This window comes from Cryptomeria japonica, unplaced genomic scaffold, assembly GCF_030272615.1.
Source record: "Cryptomeria japonica unplaced genomic scaffold, Sugi_1.0 HiC_scaffold_77, whole genome shotgun sequence".
NCBI lineage: Eukaryota > Viridiplantae > Streptophyta > Pinopsida > Cupressales > Cupressaceae > Cryptomeria > Cryptomeria japonica.
In genome coordinates, this window is record NW_026728899.1 from 167875 (window position 1) to 183396 (window position 15522).

A 15522-nucleotide genomic window follows, 5' to 3' on the forward strand; every position below is an offset into this window, starting at 1 on the left:
GAGAGATATGAGCTTCACATGTTGACCTTCTTAATTGATATACAAAAATAGAATAATGCCTTGAGGTCCGATAACAGTTTATAATATTCCTTATGGAAGAATTCGCTACATACTATATCTCCAAGAGACTCCAAATGCAATGTCGTATTCAACACATGTCTTTGCAATGACAATCGTGTCCTATATCTAGAACTCCTAGCAATATAACTGAGGTGTAAACCACTAAATTCATCTAGGCCTCCTAATTATCTAATATAGCTTATGACCAATTATAACTAATTTAAGGTATGTGTACCACATGTTGGCATATGCATTGAATAACATACATTATAATATCATATCCTTGGCTACATAATATATTTCGCATACTCCAAACAATATGATTTGACAAGCACTTTATAATAGTAGAGGAAATGAAGATAAACAAGGATAATGAATGAAAACATATAAAGTTGCTATTATTAAGACCAATATTCGAAATCTTCATCATGCTTGACTGGTTCGCCTACATATGAACTTGATCTACAAAAGATGGGGATGTGTAAATAATTTTCTCTACAACTAGATGAGCCCCATACAAGACAAAAAGATGAACAGTCTGGAGAGATCTTAGATTGATATTACTTTAGTTATTGTGTGTTAGATGTGTTTTAATTCCTCTAGATGCAACTTAATCACGCACTTGTAATTATACATATACCCGTTCAGGTCATGTCCAAATAAATAATTTCATTGAAACATCTATTCTCATATTGGTGACATGTAGAAGATGATTGTTGCAATAGTCAAGCATGTGGATTAAGCGAGTCTTCCTTATAATGCAAGCTAGTGAATTGTGAGCGTTCTAGAAAAGGTCCAAAATGTATTTGAAAGGTCATTAAGCATTTGGCTTGTAAAACTTCTGAGATGATAATGGACTAAGCACCTCACCTTTTCAGCATTTTTTTATTAGGATAAAACAAGTTTTGAAGGGGCCCCAAACCCCTTTACAAACAGAGGGTTTGCATTGAGAAATGGACCAGACTACCTGACAGTGGACAACAGGTTTTAAAAAGGACCTGAAACCTTCTAGACTTACGGGCATCCACCAATCAAAATATGAACATCACAAAACAGGATGGCACAACCATAAGCTCGAAAACAACAAACAAAACATCTCAAAAAACAGAGAACGAGGGTTTTTCTGGCACCCTCGGCCAACTAGAAGCGTTTTCCTAGGCTCCCTCAACTTGTAATAGATTCGTAGGACCACATAAAGCCACAAAGACCAATGCTAACCAAAAACCAACATTGGCCAAACTTGGCCCTTGAAAACTGCTAGCATCCAACCTGTCCCTACAAGAAACAAAAAACATGGGGTTTTTCTGAGCTCCCTCAACCACCGTGGGTTTTATCATGGCTCCAAAAACCATATGCTTTAAAATATGCCATACTGAGAGAAACTTGCCCAACAACCAACTCTCCACCTCTATAGGAGACACACAAGAGTCAGCAAGAAGATCGGCATCAACATCCTTACAGCCAAGAAGAGGGGCCCCATCAACACCCCAACGACACTTCCAGGAAACACCAAAAACATCATACTCCACCTCAATAGGAGACAAGTCAACTCCAACTACATCCATCTCCCCCTCAATAGAAGGGAACCTTCCACAGAGAATCCCACGGACCCGAAAAAAACAGCACTCCAAAACAGCCCAACTCGCAAGAAACCAAACAAGCAGACCAAAAACATCATGTGTTTCAAGACCGATACACAGAGGGAACTGCCCGAAGCCCATTCGGAAGGTAAATAACACCTCAAGGACCACCAAATAGTTACATGAGCCACAAGAATCATTATACTCTTTGTGGCACTATTGGTCTTGTGGATTTAGAGGAATCACATTATTGTATGGAACATAAAAGGGTGCGAGGATAGCATTGTTGGTATTTATGAGAGAATGTACACAATTTCAAGAGAAGTGAAATATGAAGATAGAACCAAAAAAAAATTCCTTCATATCAATGTTGGCTTCAGTAGTACCACATTTATATCAACGTAATATGCAATATTTTGTACTTAAATAAATATTGGTTTCCGTGGCATGTTGAATTATACCATCCCGTAAATTAAGTTAAATATCAAAATGGAGGAAACAAGATCATAACATTAACCAATGCCAATGACATTAGGAATAAGAAAAGGCCTAGTTGTTATCTTTAAGGAAGAGCTAGGAACTTAGGTTCCTTTTCCTTTTGTTGCGAGGGATTGAGATTTTTTCTAAATCATGAGAATGAATCTAAATGGCATTGATGCATGAATTAATATCTGTTCATTTTGAGAATCTTTGTTACCAATTTACATAATCAAATAAAAGGAGTATAGCCATAATTTCCCAGTTTTGGCAAATGAGGCTCACACATTCATTTTCCTAATTGTTTGCAGCTCACAAGTATGCAAGCATCTCCCATGCTAGACTTATCAAATTCCTAAGACTTGGCTCAATTTTTGCAAAGCCAACTGAGAAAATTCAGATGAAAGTAGATATGAGAAGCATTATTTCAGTACAGCCACTTCAACCTTTCTAATGTGACAAGATTTTGGAGTCCTATTTTTAGAGGACCTGCGAATTGCAACGAATGTTGATCTACCAGGTATGTCACGTTCAATAAGATATGTAAAGTAGGAAAAAAAAAAAAAAAAAAAAAGGGAGTTAATTATATATTATTTTTAAAATATAGTTTGGGGAAGAAATATATTGCAGTTAATGTCACCATGAAGCTTTATGCCTGTACTTTTTATTTGATACGTACAGAACAAATTCACTTTTTTAGGATTTGGTTTAAGTCTGGTCTAATATCAATTTTCTAAAATTTTATTAATCGCACATAGCAGCCCCGACATGCTTAGCGGTTACATGAACAATGGTTAAAAGTAAATGATATGTTGTAAATTGTGGTGTTTGCAACCTAGATATAGAGATTGGTAGTTAGAATGAAACTTTAACAATTTGCACATGATTGGAAATGGCATATTCTAATACCACAACGAAGATGTAATCTGTGAACCTTACCCTTCACAAATTGAAACTTGTAAATAAAGAAATGTGTAGTTGTACAGTGATAGATTAACAAAGAAAGACAAATCATAATTTCTAATCTATTTTTGAATTTGGCTCAAATGATCGAATCTGTGAATGCAAAAAAATTTATGTGAAGTAGATTGCTAGAATTTAATTGGAGATCTTTGGAAAAAAACAAATTCTTATTTTAACAGTTGAGTATAACTGATTACAACACAAATTACCAACCATGTTTTGCATTGAAGAGTAGGAGCTCTTTGGTAACACTTGCAATGAAATATTCAATTATTTCCAATTGATATTGCATGCAAGCAAGAGAAATTTGGTATACTTGGAATGAAAAGTTAATTATTTTGAATCCACATTGTATGTAATCAGTTCTATTCTCATTTTTTGATTACTACATATCCATTGTGCCTCATGTGTATGTTGGTATGTAATAGTAGGGGGATATGTGAATATCAACAAGGCAACGAACCCTTGATACAACAATGAATGGGAGGCCCTTCTGACCGTCATCTCCAGTGTTGATTGTTTCTTTTTCTATCATTAGCCCATGAAATTTATATATTTCTAATGAATACACTTTAAGGGGAAGTTGGTAGAACCCACCTTTATTTATTTGGATCTCAATGTGATACAATTATTTCGAGTGCAACTAGTCATCTCATTGATAAATTTTCTAGCATGAGGCATGCAGATGTTTGAATGTGTGGGTTGAACAATTGGACTCTATGAAATCAATAACAGATACCTATAAAAGTTGGTGGTAATACGAGCATACCAATTTTTTCTAGTATCAAATTCACAAAGAACAATCATGCCAAATCCATTCATTTGAACACCTATATTGAGGTAGACTTGATAGGATTTTACATTCTTCAAGATTGTGGTGTTGCATTCTATCTTGACCGTTGCAAGATATCTCATTACTATGTGAATGGTCTGCTAGAAAAATCATAGAGTCTTATATATCATTTCAATTGAACTGGTGGAGAACCAATTAAATATGTGTTTCTCTCAGATGTATTTATATTTCAACTATTCTTAATTCACATTCAATTCAATGATCAAAGATAAAGTTTTTAGCAATGAAGTTGTAAAATTACTACTAATTATATAAGAGTTTTATGGGAGCTCCTCAATCAACAATTTGAGTGGATGGCATACTGGGTTTAGGCAAAATCTAGTGATCACAAGTTACACATATTTCTAAAAATCTGATGTGATTTTAAACTCTTAATGTTATTTGAGTGTCTCACAATGGATGCACATGTTAAGGTTATAGTTGACAGATATTTGTTAGGTTTCACAAATTATTACGTACTTTTCCACAAATAAAGTGTTGCAACATTTTCTTTCTAAATTCTTTGGATTAAGGTGGAACATTATCAACTAAATTTCACTATGAAAGAGTATTGTTATTGATTTGAGAATAATCTTGAACATCTTGATGTAGAGTAGATATATCCTAGACTATGAGAGGTGCATGGTTGACAAAGGAGTACATATTCATGTAGAATTTAATGAATGACAATATGGATTAGATGGGAGATATCGTAGAGGTGGACCTGGAAACCATGCGATTAGAAGGTAGCTTTCACACAAGGAGGTTTAAATTGACAACCATGCCATGTGTCAAGAGGAGAGGATAAAGGAGATGGCTTTGGGATGGGAAACAACGTGCTAATAGTTACTAATAGTTAAAATTCCCATGTTTTCTCTAGGGTTCAAGTCAATTGGTTGGATTGATTCACAACAACAAGAACCTATGGGGCACACAAATGGAGCTAAAAAAATTTGGGGCTCTGTTAGAGGTAAACAAGCCTAGTTTCACACTTGTTGTACAATTGTATCATGTAGATTACAAAATTGGAATTCGCAAGGCTGATCTAGAGGCCTCGCATGACATATTTGTGTGGTGCATAATTGATATAGATAGCATTGAACAACTTGATTTTAAGGGAAAAATACTTATAGGTAAGAGGTAATTTGAAAGATTCATAGGAGAAAAAGAGAAATTTCTATAAGATCCATCATTGCTTGTATTTATTTTAAAAGAAATGGTGAAGCATGCTATAGAAACTAGGTTTTGTCTATTGTTAATAATAATTTGTATATGTATGCTTTATTGAAATCAAAAGGGGGAAAATTGTTTTTTTGTTAAAACTTATTTTTAATTATTGAATTATTTGATGTTAAGGAATAATTAAATTTTTAGGCTGTAATGTCGTAAATCGCATACATTCGCAACTTCACCTACGTTTTGTGTGTACTTTGGTGTCCATTCGCTTAATATTTTTGTAGGCTCATTTTAGTACTTACATAAGCCTTCTTCTTTACCAAGGTGCTCAGGCCGCATTTCTCATGGACATTGGTTTATGTCACCTTTGCATTAGTCCTATATTTTCTTTTCTCCCAAAATTTTTGAATGTATATTATCTAGATACGAGTTTTTCACACGGACATTTGCACATCATGATAGCATCCTACAAAAAAAAATATGCAAGCATTTCTAAACAAAATTCAACTTTTTAGCTTTATAGGGCAGTTGCAATGTTTCGAGATGAATCTAAATGACTCATCAGTATTTTTTCATTCCCCACTCTCTTTATGAACCTTTCTTTTATTTGGCCTGCTCTCTCTTGGCTCTCTCTTTCTCTCTCAATATCTCACACGCTACTCTTAATCTTTTCACGCTACTCTCACGATATTTGTAAAAAGTTGGATTGTGATGTCTCTAAGTAACTCCATTTAGTTTGATTGATTCGCATTAATCAAAATTTAAAGACCTCCCACCGAGGGAGCTAGAGGATGATGGCTCTTTTGGAGGTAGAAAAAAGTAGTTTCATAACTATCACAGTCGCCTAATGCAGATTCTAAAATTGCGGAATTGGAATGGTGATTTAGAGGATTCACATGAGATAGTTGTGAGGTACATAATTTATTTGGATAGAGTTGAACAACCGAATTTTAGGGAAAAATAACTCATAGAGAAAAGGTAATTTGAGAGATTTCTTGGAGAAAAATAGAACTTTTTATAAGATGCATGTTTTTACCTTTTTTCAAAAGGAATGGAGAGGTAGTCTATATAAATTCGGTCTTGCCTATTGTCAAATAAGAATGAGTAGTTTCATCCTTTAAAAATTAATAAAATATATATTAAAATTTAGTTTTTTAGTTTGCTGATTAAACTTTCTTTAATTATTAAGTTATCTGATATTTACGAATATCAAAAAAATTATTTGAATTACATGAATTTAAGTAGTCGGCTATGACTAAATTCGGATCAAGAATCGAAACTACTAGTTGTGAGGCCCACCCTTTGGTGGCTTCGATATTGGCATTATTGGACCATGATTGAATTCTAGGGCTGTATAAGTTTTTAAAGTTATTAGTATTAACACGTGATGATGTTATTAGAATATGTCAAATGTGGAGTGCATCTGTAGAGCAGTTTGATTTTAATATATGCATATGATGAGGACAAAAATTTTGATAGTTAATTAGGTATTTTGATTTCCATGTGATTATAGTGGGTTAATTGATGCTTTGACTTTATAAACATGAAATTCAACTATATCGTGAATTATTAAATTATCAAATTTATTAGAAGTAGCACCCTGTCGGGTTTATGCTTCTAGAAAGGAGCACTTGGTTTGGATTTTGATAGCTACCTTTGTTCATTTGAAATAATATTAGAACTGTTATAAAATGAAGAACGATTAAAGTTGAATGTAAATCTTGACTGTGGATTCGCATGGTCATTGAAATATCCCAAATGTCTAGTTGGCATAAAAGTGCATGTAGCATATTTGAAGTTTTAAAATCTCTGATCATGGATGCTATCACTTTTTAATTCACAAAAAGGAATGGACTAAAGGGATGAGATTATTAAAGTTGTAAGATTGAAAATATTTATTACCTTATTGGGCTTAGTTTTCCTCCAATGATTATAATCCTTCTAAAGATGGAAAAGCTCGAAATATGTTAATAGTAATCTAATCGTGTCGCTTCTTCCTTTTTTGAGAAAGTCCAACTTTTCCAAAAGATTTGTGGGTATAAAAAATTACGGAAATCGATATGAGAAAAGATTAGAGTTGATCAACCTATGAGCTTCTGAAGAAGAACAACATGCGAAGGATTTGTGAAGTTGGAGGGGTTTCAAATTAATTCATGGCCATGTAGAACGGCCACAATCTACTTCTTTCAAAGAAGTTCACATTCTCTAAGAACCTGAGGGAAGTGAAAATGGATGGGATGAGTTCTATTGTAACTTACAAGATGATAGAAAAGGATACTGTAATCAGTTGCTAGGGGTGAAAGGTTAAGAGAAACCATAAATATCAGGACATCCCTAGCCTACATCAAGGCTTAATATACTACCTTCACCAAATCTATTTGCATACAACCTCTCCTATGCTCTAATCTGGCCTAATTTTGGTATCAAAGAGATCAAAGTGAAAGATGGCTTCAAGAGCCCTCAAAATTACCAAGAAACCCCTTAGAATTTCTAGTGGTTTTGGAATTGCTTCCACATAAGCATTCAATCTCCCTAAAAATTCCCAAAAGGGCAATTCCCATATCGAGAGAGATAAAAAAGGGAATGCCCTAGAGATAAAGAGCTAAAAATTGTGTCAAAAGAAGATAATGTTAACAGTAGACTGCATGTAGAATTACAATCTCTCTTGGGATACCAATTTGAAACTGAGGAAAGAAGTAAAGATAAAAATGAAAAACACGTTAAAAATCGAAAAAATAGAAAAGGCAAATCTAAAAAATGAAAGGGTAATGAAGGAGAGTAAGAAGAGGAGATCGACATTAATTGTGGTAATTAATATCCAAGACAAAGAAATTTGAAACTAAAACGATGACACATATATGATAACTAACACTTTGAAAGTGATATTGTACTCAGTTGAGGAAAGAAAAGGTCAAGTATTTGACCTACCTACAAAATATTTCACTTTGGACCTATCCCTTAAAGACGTCTCCAAATCATAGTATCTTATCATCGTGGAGGAGGAGGACTTGGAAACCAGCTTGGCTTCCATAGCACCAGATCCCACCCCGCTTATTTAAACTTCACAAAGAAACAAGAGTGTTAAGCATGGTGAAGAGGAGGATAACGATGACTATGAGATGGAGGTAAAACAAGGTAGACTGAAAGAGAAAACAAATTTATTGGGCAATAGAGATTCTCAATTTGGGGACTCAATTTTCCATTTTCTTGCTATCATTAAGGACCTAATGGATTTATTCTATGACTTCTCGACCTATTTGGCTGAGTATCGCAATAGGCATAAGTCTAGGATGGAACAAAAAAGGCACAAAGAAAAAAGAAATTGAACCAAATATGGAAGGTGAAAAGAGGCAAAGAGGGTGCTACTTGAGAGAACTAGAATTCAAGACTAAAATTGGTCATGAAAGAGTTTGATGCTCTTATGAGCCTCCATAATATGAAGTCTACATAGTTTTTCGTGGTTTGTTATTTTGGTAGTGTTGGGGTTGTGTTGGTGCAATAACTTGTTTGTTATTGAGCTTCTCTGTTTTAATATTCTAACTTTGGGCATGGGACCCTCTTCCCACCTTATCTAATCAAAAACAAATTTTGTGTACACTTTTAATATTACAAATCAATGTTAGATGTGGTTAAAAAACATTAAAATATAGTCAGGTCATAGTATGATGTTGCATTGGACTATGTTGGTAGTGAAGAATTAAATTGTTTACGAGTTTATTTTTATCAAATGAATTGTGGAAATCTCATATCTTTAATTAAATTGTTATCAAATGTATGATTATGTGTGTATCTTATTTCAATTTATATTGGAAATAATTTTTTTTTTTATTTGAGCGTGTAGGAAATTTTCATAGCTAATATAAATTGGAGTTCCCTAAGAGAATCCTAGTCATTTTCAATTCCTAGTGAAGCCTTGACCTTAGTTAATGATAGGGACTAAGGTCTCTGATTTTAGTAATTGTTGTAATGTGATGTATTTTGTGTTTTAAATATAGTTTTATTTTATTTTGATATTTGAGTAAGTTAGCATTTGCGTCCAGCGGCATCCTTATGGAAAGATAGATTTCACACTGAGTAGGTTTTTGAATGACTTTCAAGTGTTTGTTTCATCTATTTATAAGTGTACACAGACCCATACTGAAACACTTAGGAGATGGAGGTAAAACAAGGTAGACTGAAAGAGAAAATAAATTTATTAGGCGATAGAGTTTCTCAATTTGGGGACTCATTTTTTTCATTTTCTTACTATCATTAAGGACCTAATGGATTTTTTCTATGACTTCTCGATCTTTTTGACTGACTATCGCAATAGGCATAAGTCAAGGATGGAACAAAAAAGGCAAAAAGAAAAAAGAAATCAAACTAAATATGGAAGGTGAAAAGAAGCAACGAGGGTACTGCTTGAGAGAGCTATAATTAAAGACAAAAATTGGTCATGAAAGAGTCAAATGCTCTTATGAGCCTCCATAATATGAAGTCTAAATATTTTTTCGTGGTTTGTTATTTTGGTAGTTTTGCGGTTGTGTCGGCGCAGTAACTTGTTTGTTATTGAACTTCTTTATTCTAGTATTCTAACTTTGGTTGTGGGACCCTCTTCCCACCTTATCCAATCAAAAACAAATTTTATCTACACTTTTTATATTACAAATCAATGTCAGATTTCGTTAATAAACATTAAAATATAATCAAGTTATAGTACGATGTTGTATTGGACTATGTTGGTCGTGAAGAATTATTTTTTTATCAAATGTATGATTATGTGTGCATTTTATTTCAACCTATATTGGAAATTTATTTATTTTCTTTGAGTGTGTAGGAAATTTTCATAGCTAATAGAAATTGGAGTTTCCTAAGAAAATCCTATTCATTTTAAATTCTTAGTGAAGCCTTGACCTTAGTTAATGATAGGGACTAAGGTCTTTGATTTTAGCAATTGTTGTAATGTGATGTATTTTTTTTTTTAAATATATTTTTGTTTTGTTTTTATATATGAGTAAGTTAGTATCTGCGCCCAGTGGCATCCTTATAGAAAAAATAGGTGTTATGTTGAGCATTTTTTTGAATGATTTTAAAGTGTCGGTTTCATCTATTTTTGAGTGTATTTAGGCCCATAAAGAAACACTTATGAGTTGGGTACCTTTTTGGGAATTAGTCCATGGGATTTTGCCATCATTTGATCTTGTCCAAGTCTCTTAGAAAAAAGGTGTCGAAAGTCTAACTTGCGGGTGACAGTAAGTAAATTACCACTTTCAAATCCACTCCAACAATTTTATGAATGGTGCTTCCGCATGCCTCACACATATGAGTGGATCCAAAGGATCCTATTGGGGAAGAGTATACAATATTATTCCTCTCATCCCAATGCTCTCACACGTAGGAGCATTTGTGATATCCACATACCCTTAGGTTTTGGTGAGAAGGGGTTAGAGGAGGTGAATGAGATCAATGTGGTACCTCCTGACCAGGGGAGGGGAGGTCATATGACACATATTGTATATACCATTCTAAGAGTCTTTGTATGGCTTATTATTTTATTTTTTGCATCTTTCTTTTTGGGATTTTTTGGGAGGCTTTGTGGAAGGACTCAAAAGAGTCTTTGAGAAATTTCTATCAAACCCTCCTCATCTATTAAGGAAATATTTTGATATGATTCAATCTTTAGAATGCTATATTCCATTTTGTTGTAAATATGTTAGTGGAGGCTTTTGATTTGATTTTTAAATTTCATCTTTCTATGTCTTTTCTTATGTATATGACACGTGTGTGAGGGTTTAGGCTCTCCCAAGTTGATCAGAGAAACTCATGTGTAGGGTGAGGGATATGTGGAACCTCCAAGGGAACGATTTTTTCTCGTTGAGAAGGAGATTTCTTGGGTATGAGTATCCTTGATTCTTTTGGAAAATCTGTGGAAAAATGGTTCGATATAATTTAGAAGGGATGTGAATTATATGGTGTTGGACTCCCTTAATGGATTTTACATCTGCGTGGAGTATTTATATTGGGAAATCAAGTTTCTCATGGGCCTCTTAGCTTGGGGGTTGGTTGTGAGAAAGCCCAAATGTTGGAAGGTGAGCTCTCCATTGGCTTGTTTAAAAATTGTGTTTTGTAAGATTTTTTGTGGAATCAAATGGGGTGCTACCTTGACATTGGAATGAAAATATTCATTCTCACGTTTGGGTTAGAATTTTTATTACATTTTTTAAATGGGTTGGAGTAAGTTGTTAAAAATTTTATCAAATGGGTCCCTTGTAATGTTGTGTATATCAAGTTGATAAATGATGATGTTGTTGTGTTTAGAAGCGATTATATTTTACTTTTCTAAAAAATATACATATTGTTTAAGGGCTGAGTTTGTTTAAGAAATAACTTAGCGCTTGTGATAATTTGCATTTCATACGTTTAAAAGTTATTGATACTTAATGAACAAATTAAAGTTATTAGTAATAGTGGATTAAATTAGCTTTAAGAGTGTGAAATTTTCATGCACTTTTCTTAATATTTTTAGTTAATAAAGTGAAGGGGATGTTTATCACGCAAATATTGTTCTCTTTGTTATCCTACAAAATAAAAAAACTTGCTCTACTTAAACTTTGGTTTAAAATTAAAAATAGTTATTTGTAATTAGATGTGTATGTTCACCTATTTAAAAATATATATTTTATACAAAGTATATTTACCTTTGTAAACACACACACACAGCAAACTTGAGTTTGGGTTTCTAGTGTTACCATATCGGTTAAGGCCCCATTAAGCGGGTTTAGCATGATAATTAATTCTTTTAAGAGAATTTAATTTAATATAACTTTAGGAAATGAAAAACCTTAGGTGGAGTTGGTGTGCTAGGTTTTAGGATTTAACATGTCTTGGAATCGTTTAAATGTGATGTGGCCTCTCAAATTAATTAGTCAAGTGAAATAATTTAATTTATCTAATTGATAGTGAATGGTAATTAATTAAATTAAATCTGAAATCAAAGTGTAGTATACTTTTATTTCAAAAATTTGGTTTTAAAAGAAAGTAAAATATCAGCTTAGGATTGAGAAAATTCACTCTTTATTTCGTTTTAATTTAGTTGAGTTGGACTCTTCAGAAGAATAAACTATCGTTGTGGCTAATATTTAGTTAAAACAAACAGTATATTTACTTATTAAAAATATTTAATAGAAAATTATCATTTATTCGTTTGCCGCATTTAATCTCTTTATATATCATTGGTAATTAGTTAAAATTTGTTAAATTTATATATAATTTAGCTTAGTTAGGGTTTACTTAGCTATAGGTGTTAGGTCACGCCATAGAGGCCCGACCGGTTCACTACCAATTAGGAATTAGAGGGAATGTTGCCTTCAGGAGTTCCTCCCTTGAGACATGTTGCATAAGGGTTCCAAATCTCGATCACCTTATCATTCTTGTTTTACGTTGTGCGAAATGAGTGTCATAACGCCCACTCGTCTTATTCCTTTTCTCACCTCGTCTAGCATGAGTCCTATGACGTTGAGTATGTAACATATACATGCACATGCCACGATGAATTTGCCTTGTACACCAAGTTCATCCTTTCAATCACAAAACAACCCATTCTCTTATTTATTTATTTAAATTCTCGCAACCAAACTCTATAATTAACATGAATCCTTAATATTATAAACCAAAAATATTAATGATAATTTAGAACTATTCTTTGTTTTAAAGGCTCACGAATATAACACGTATATTTTTATAATAAAACTGAGATTATCCTACCCGAGCGTAAAAAGGTTTTCAAGAAAGACGCAATATAAAGCATGCATGGACGGTGTTTGTGTCAACATCCAAGAAAATTTCCTCTTTTACCAATTCTGAGACGGCTGAGAAAAATGTATATATTAGTTCCTTTGAAGAAGGCCATCGCTCCAATAAAGTCTAATCGTTTCCACATTACTAAATTAATGGCGGTGGCGAGAATATGAGGAAGAATACGTCTAAGGCAGGAGGTAAGCTGATCTTCAGATAAGCATATGCAGCAGAAGATAGAAAATTTCAACGATAATGAAAGAATGGTGAGAATACATCTGCGGTAGCAGGTGAGATAGCCATATGCTGCAGCAAGACTTACTCTGACGTATCGAAAAGAGCAACAACTCTGGAAGTATATTATTATAATATTACAAGGATTGGTGATTTAATATACGGAGTGAAGATGAATTAGTCATAAGGTTTGGGCTATATAAAGCTTGTAATGGGCTTGTAACACACATTCATATCCTTCTGAGCTCTTGTACTATCTGCGTTTCTATTATAATGGCTAACCGAATGATTTACTTCACACTGGGACTTTTTCTGTTGATATGTTGTTACAGCGACAGGGTCATGGCAGGGGATTCCGATCCCTTGCAAGATTTCTGCGTTGCAGATGAGGAAAGCAAAGGTGAGTAAAAAACTTTATACATAAACAATGGTAATGATTTGCTTATTAGACGAGTCGAGTTAGTAATAGATTGATTTGATTTTGCTTTAAACAGTTTTGGTGAACGGGTTCGTTTGCAAAGACCCAATGCAAGTTTCAGCAGACGACTTCTTCTTCCGGGGACTTGGGCAGGCAGGGAACACCGACAATGATGTGGGCTCCAACGTAACGATGGCGAACGTTAAACAGATACCAGGCCTCAATACGTTGGGAATATCGTTGGTCCGCATCGACTACGCAGTGGGTGGAATAAATCCTCCTCACACACACCCAAGAGCCACCGAAGTTCTTGTTTTACTGGAAGGCCAGCTTCTTGTGGGTTTCATTGACACCAACAACAAGTTTTTCAGCAAAACGTTGGAGAAGGGAGATGTGTTTGTGTTTCCAAAGGCACTTGTGCATTTCCAGCAGAATGTGGGGCATGAAAATGCGGTGGCCATATCTGCATTGAGCAGCCAGCTTCCGGGAGTTCAGACAATCGCCAACTCTCTGTTTGCAGCGGATCCTTCTCTCCCAGATTCCGTATTGGCCAAGGCCTTCCGCATCACACAGGAAGTTGTGGATTACATTCAGAAGAAATTCGCATAAGAATTTGCTGTGTTCTATCAAACAAAACAATCAAGAGGGGACCAAGTCTTTCCCAAATTCTTTTTCCTTGCCGTTCAATAAAACAATCTTTCTAGAGTTATTGCCGTCCTCTTCTGCTATTCATAGCATCTGTTTTGAACATGACTATATCCTCCGCATATTCCAAAGATGAAGGATTAATTTGAAGCATCTGAAGGCATTTATGAATATTTTATACAAGAGCATCCTTGTATTAGGTATACATTCATTTGCAACATGTTAACAATATATTCTTTAACATAAATATTGCAGGAACAACAACAAACAAAGTGCTTGACTTGGATAGAATGAGTAACACTATAATTCTTGCATGCCAATCTGTCAAGGGTGTTCTTTAACATAGTCTTAACCTCATTTTAGCTCTGACATAAAAGGTGAATGGTTTGGAAGTAGGAAATAGTTATTGGGAAATATAATTAGTAGTTGTTCTTCAAATCACCCTCACAATCATCCAATGCTTCAAGACTCCCCATCAAAGAAGTCATTCCAGAAGGTTAGGGACTCTCCTCAAGATAAGAATGATTGCTCTAATAAATATAGTATACCTTCGATGGAATGCAATACGGTTTCATTATGTCTAAATTCCAAGAAAATCCATAGAACTAGAATATCCATTGCATCCAATATCGCAATATTTTATCGGGGATAATATGATAACCTTGACACATATTACACCTATTCTTACATCAATCTACCTACATAAGGGTTATGATTGAGGGGCCTCTTGTATTAAACATTTCTAATAAGTTGGAATGACATGGAAAATCTAAGACAGTGAAGATAGATTATTGATAATAACACAATTCATTTACATGGTGTTAATTATGAGGGTAATTAATTTATGGCTTCCCAAAATAAGCTTTTCTAAATCTCCCCTAATTCATTCCTACGTTATAATAAATATGTCAATGTGGATGTTATGTATGAAGATCTAAATACTAAAGGGAAAAAGGATAATGCTCATGTTGATTTTAAAAACTTTGTATGTAATATTAAAAATATGATTAGTTGAAAAATTTAGCAATATATTACCTTGTTCAATCATAAACTATCAGTTCGGTTACAAAAAAAATTCCTCAAACCATTTCCTCCTTGTATAAGCATTTCTATAGATCATCAAATATGATAACCAATAATTTAACCATAGGTTTCCTATCAAAGCAAATGCAAATCTGCATATGTGAATAAGCACAATAGGATAGGAAAATATTGTTGCCGTAGGCCATGTATGTTTCATGCGGGAAAAATATTATTGTTGCAAGCCTAAGAGGTGCATAAAGGAGCTCCTTGGATCCATGGATATGCAGGTGTAAGTTTGAGAAATATGTGAAGGCGGAGGATATTTTCATATTGAAGCCATT

The 15522-nt window shown here is 33.9% G+C and overlaps 1 protein-coding gene across 1 annotated transcript; it reads left to right on the forward strand.

Moving 5' to 3' along the window:
- Positions 1–13437: 13437 nt before the first annotated feature.
- Positions 13438–14122, forward strand: LOC131864155 (putative germin-like protein 2-3). Its single transcript, XM_059215173.1, has 2 exons — positions 13438–13495; positions 13590–14122. Exons 1-2 carry the CDS (start codon positions 13438–13440, stop codon positions 14120–14122), a joined length of 591 nt encoding a protein of 196 aa, XP_059071156.1.
- The last annotated feature ends 1400 nt before the right edge of the window (positions 14123–15522 follow it).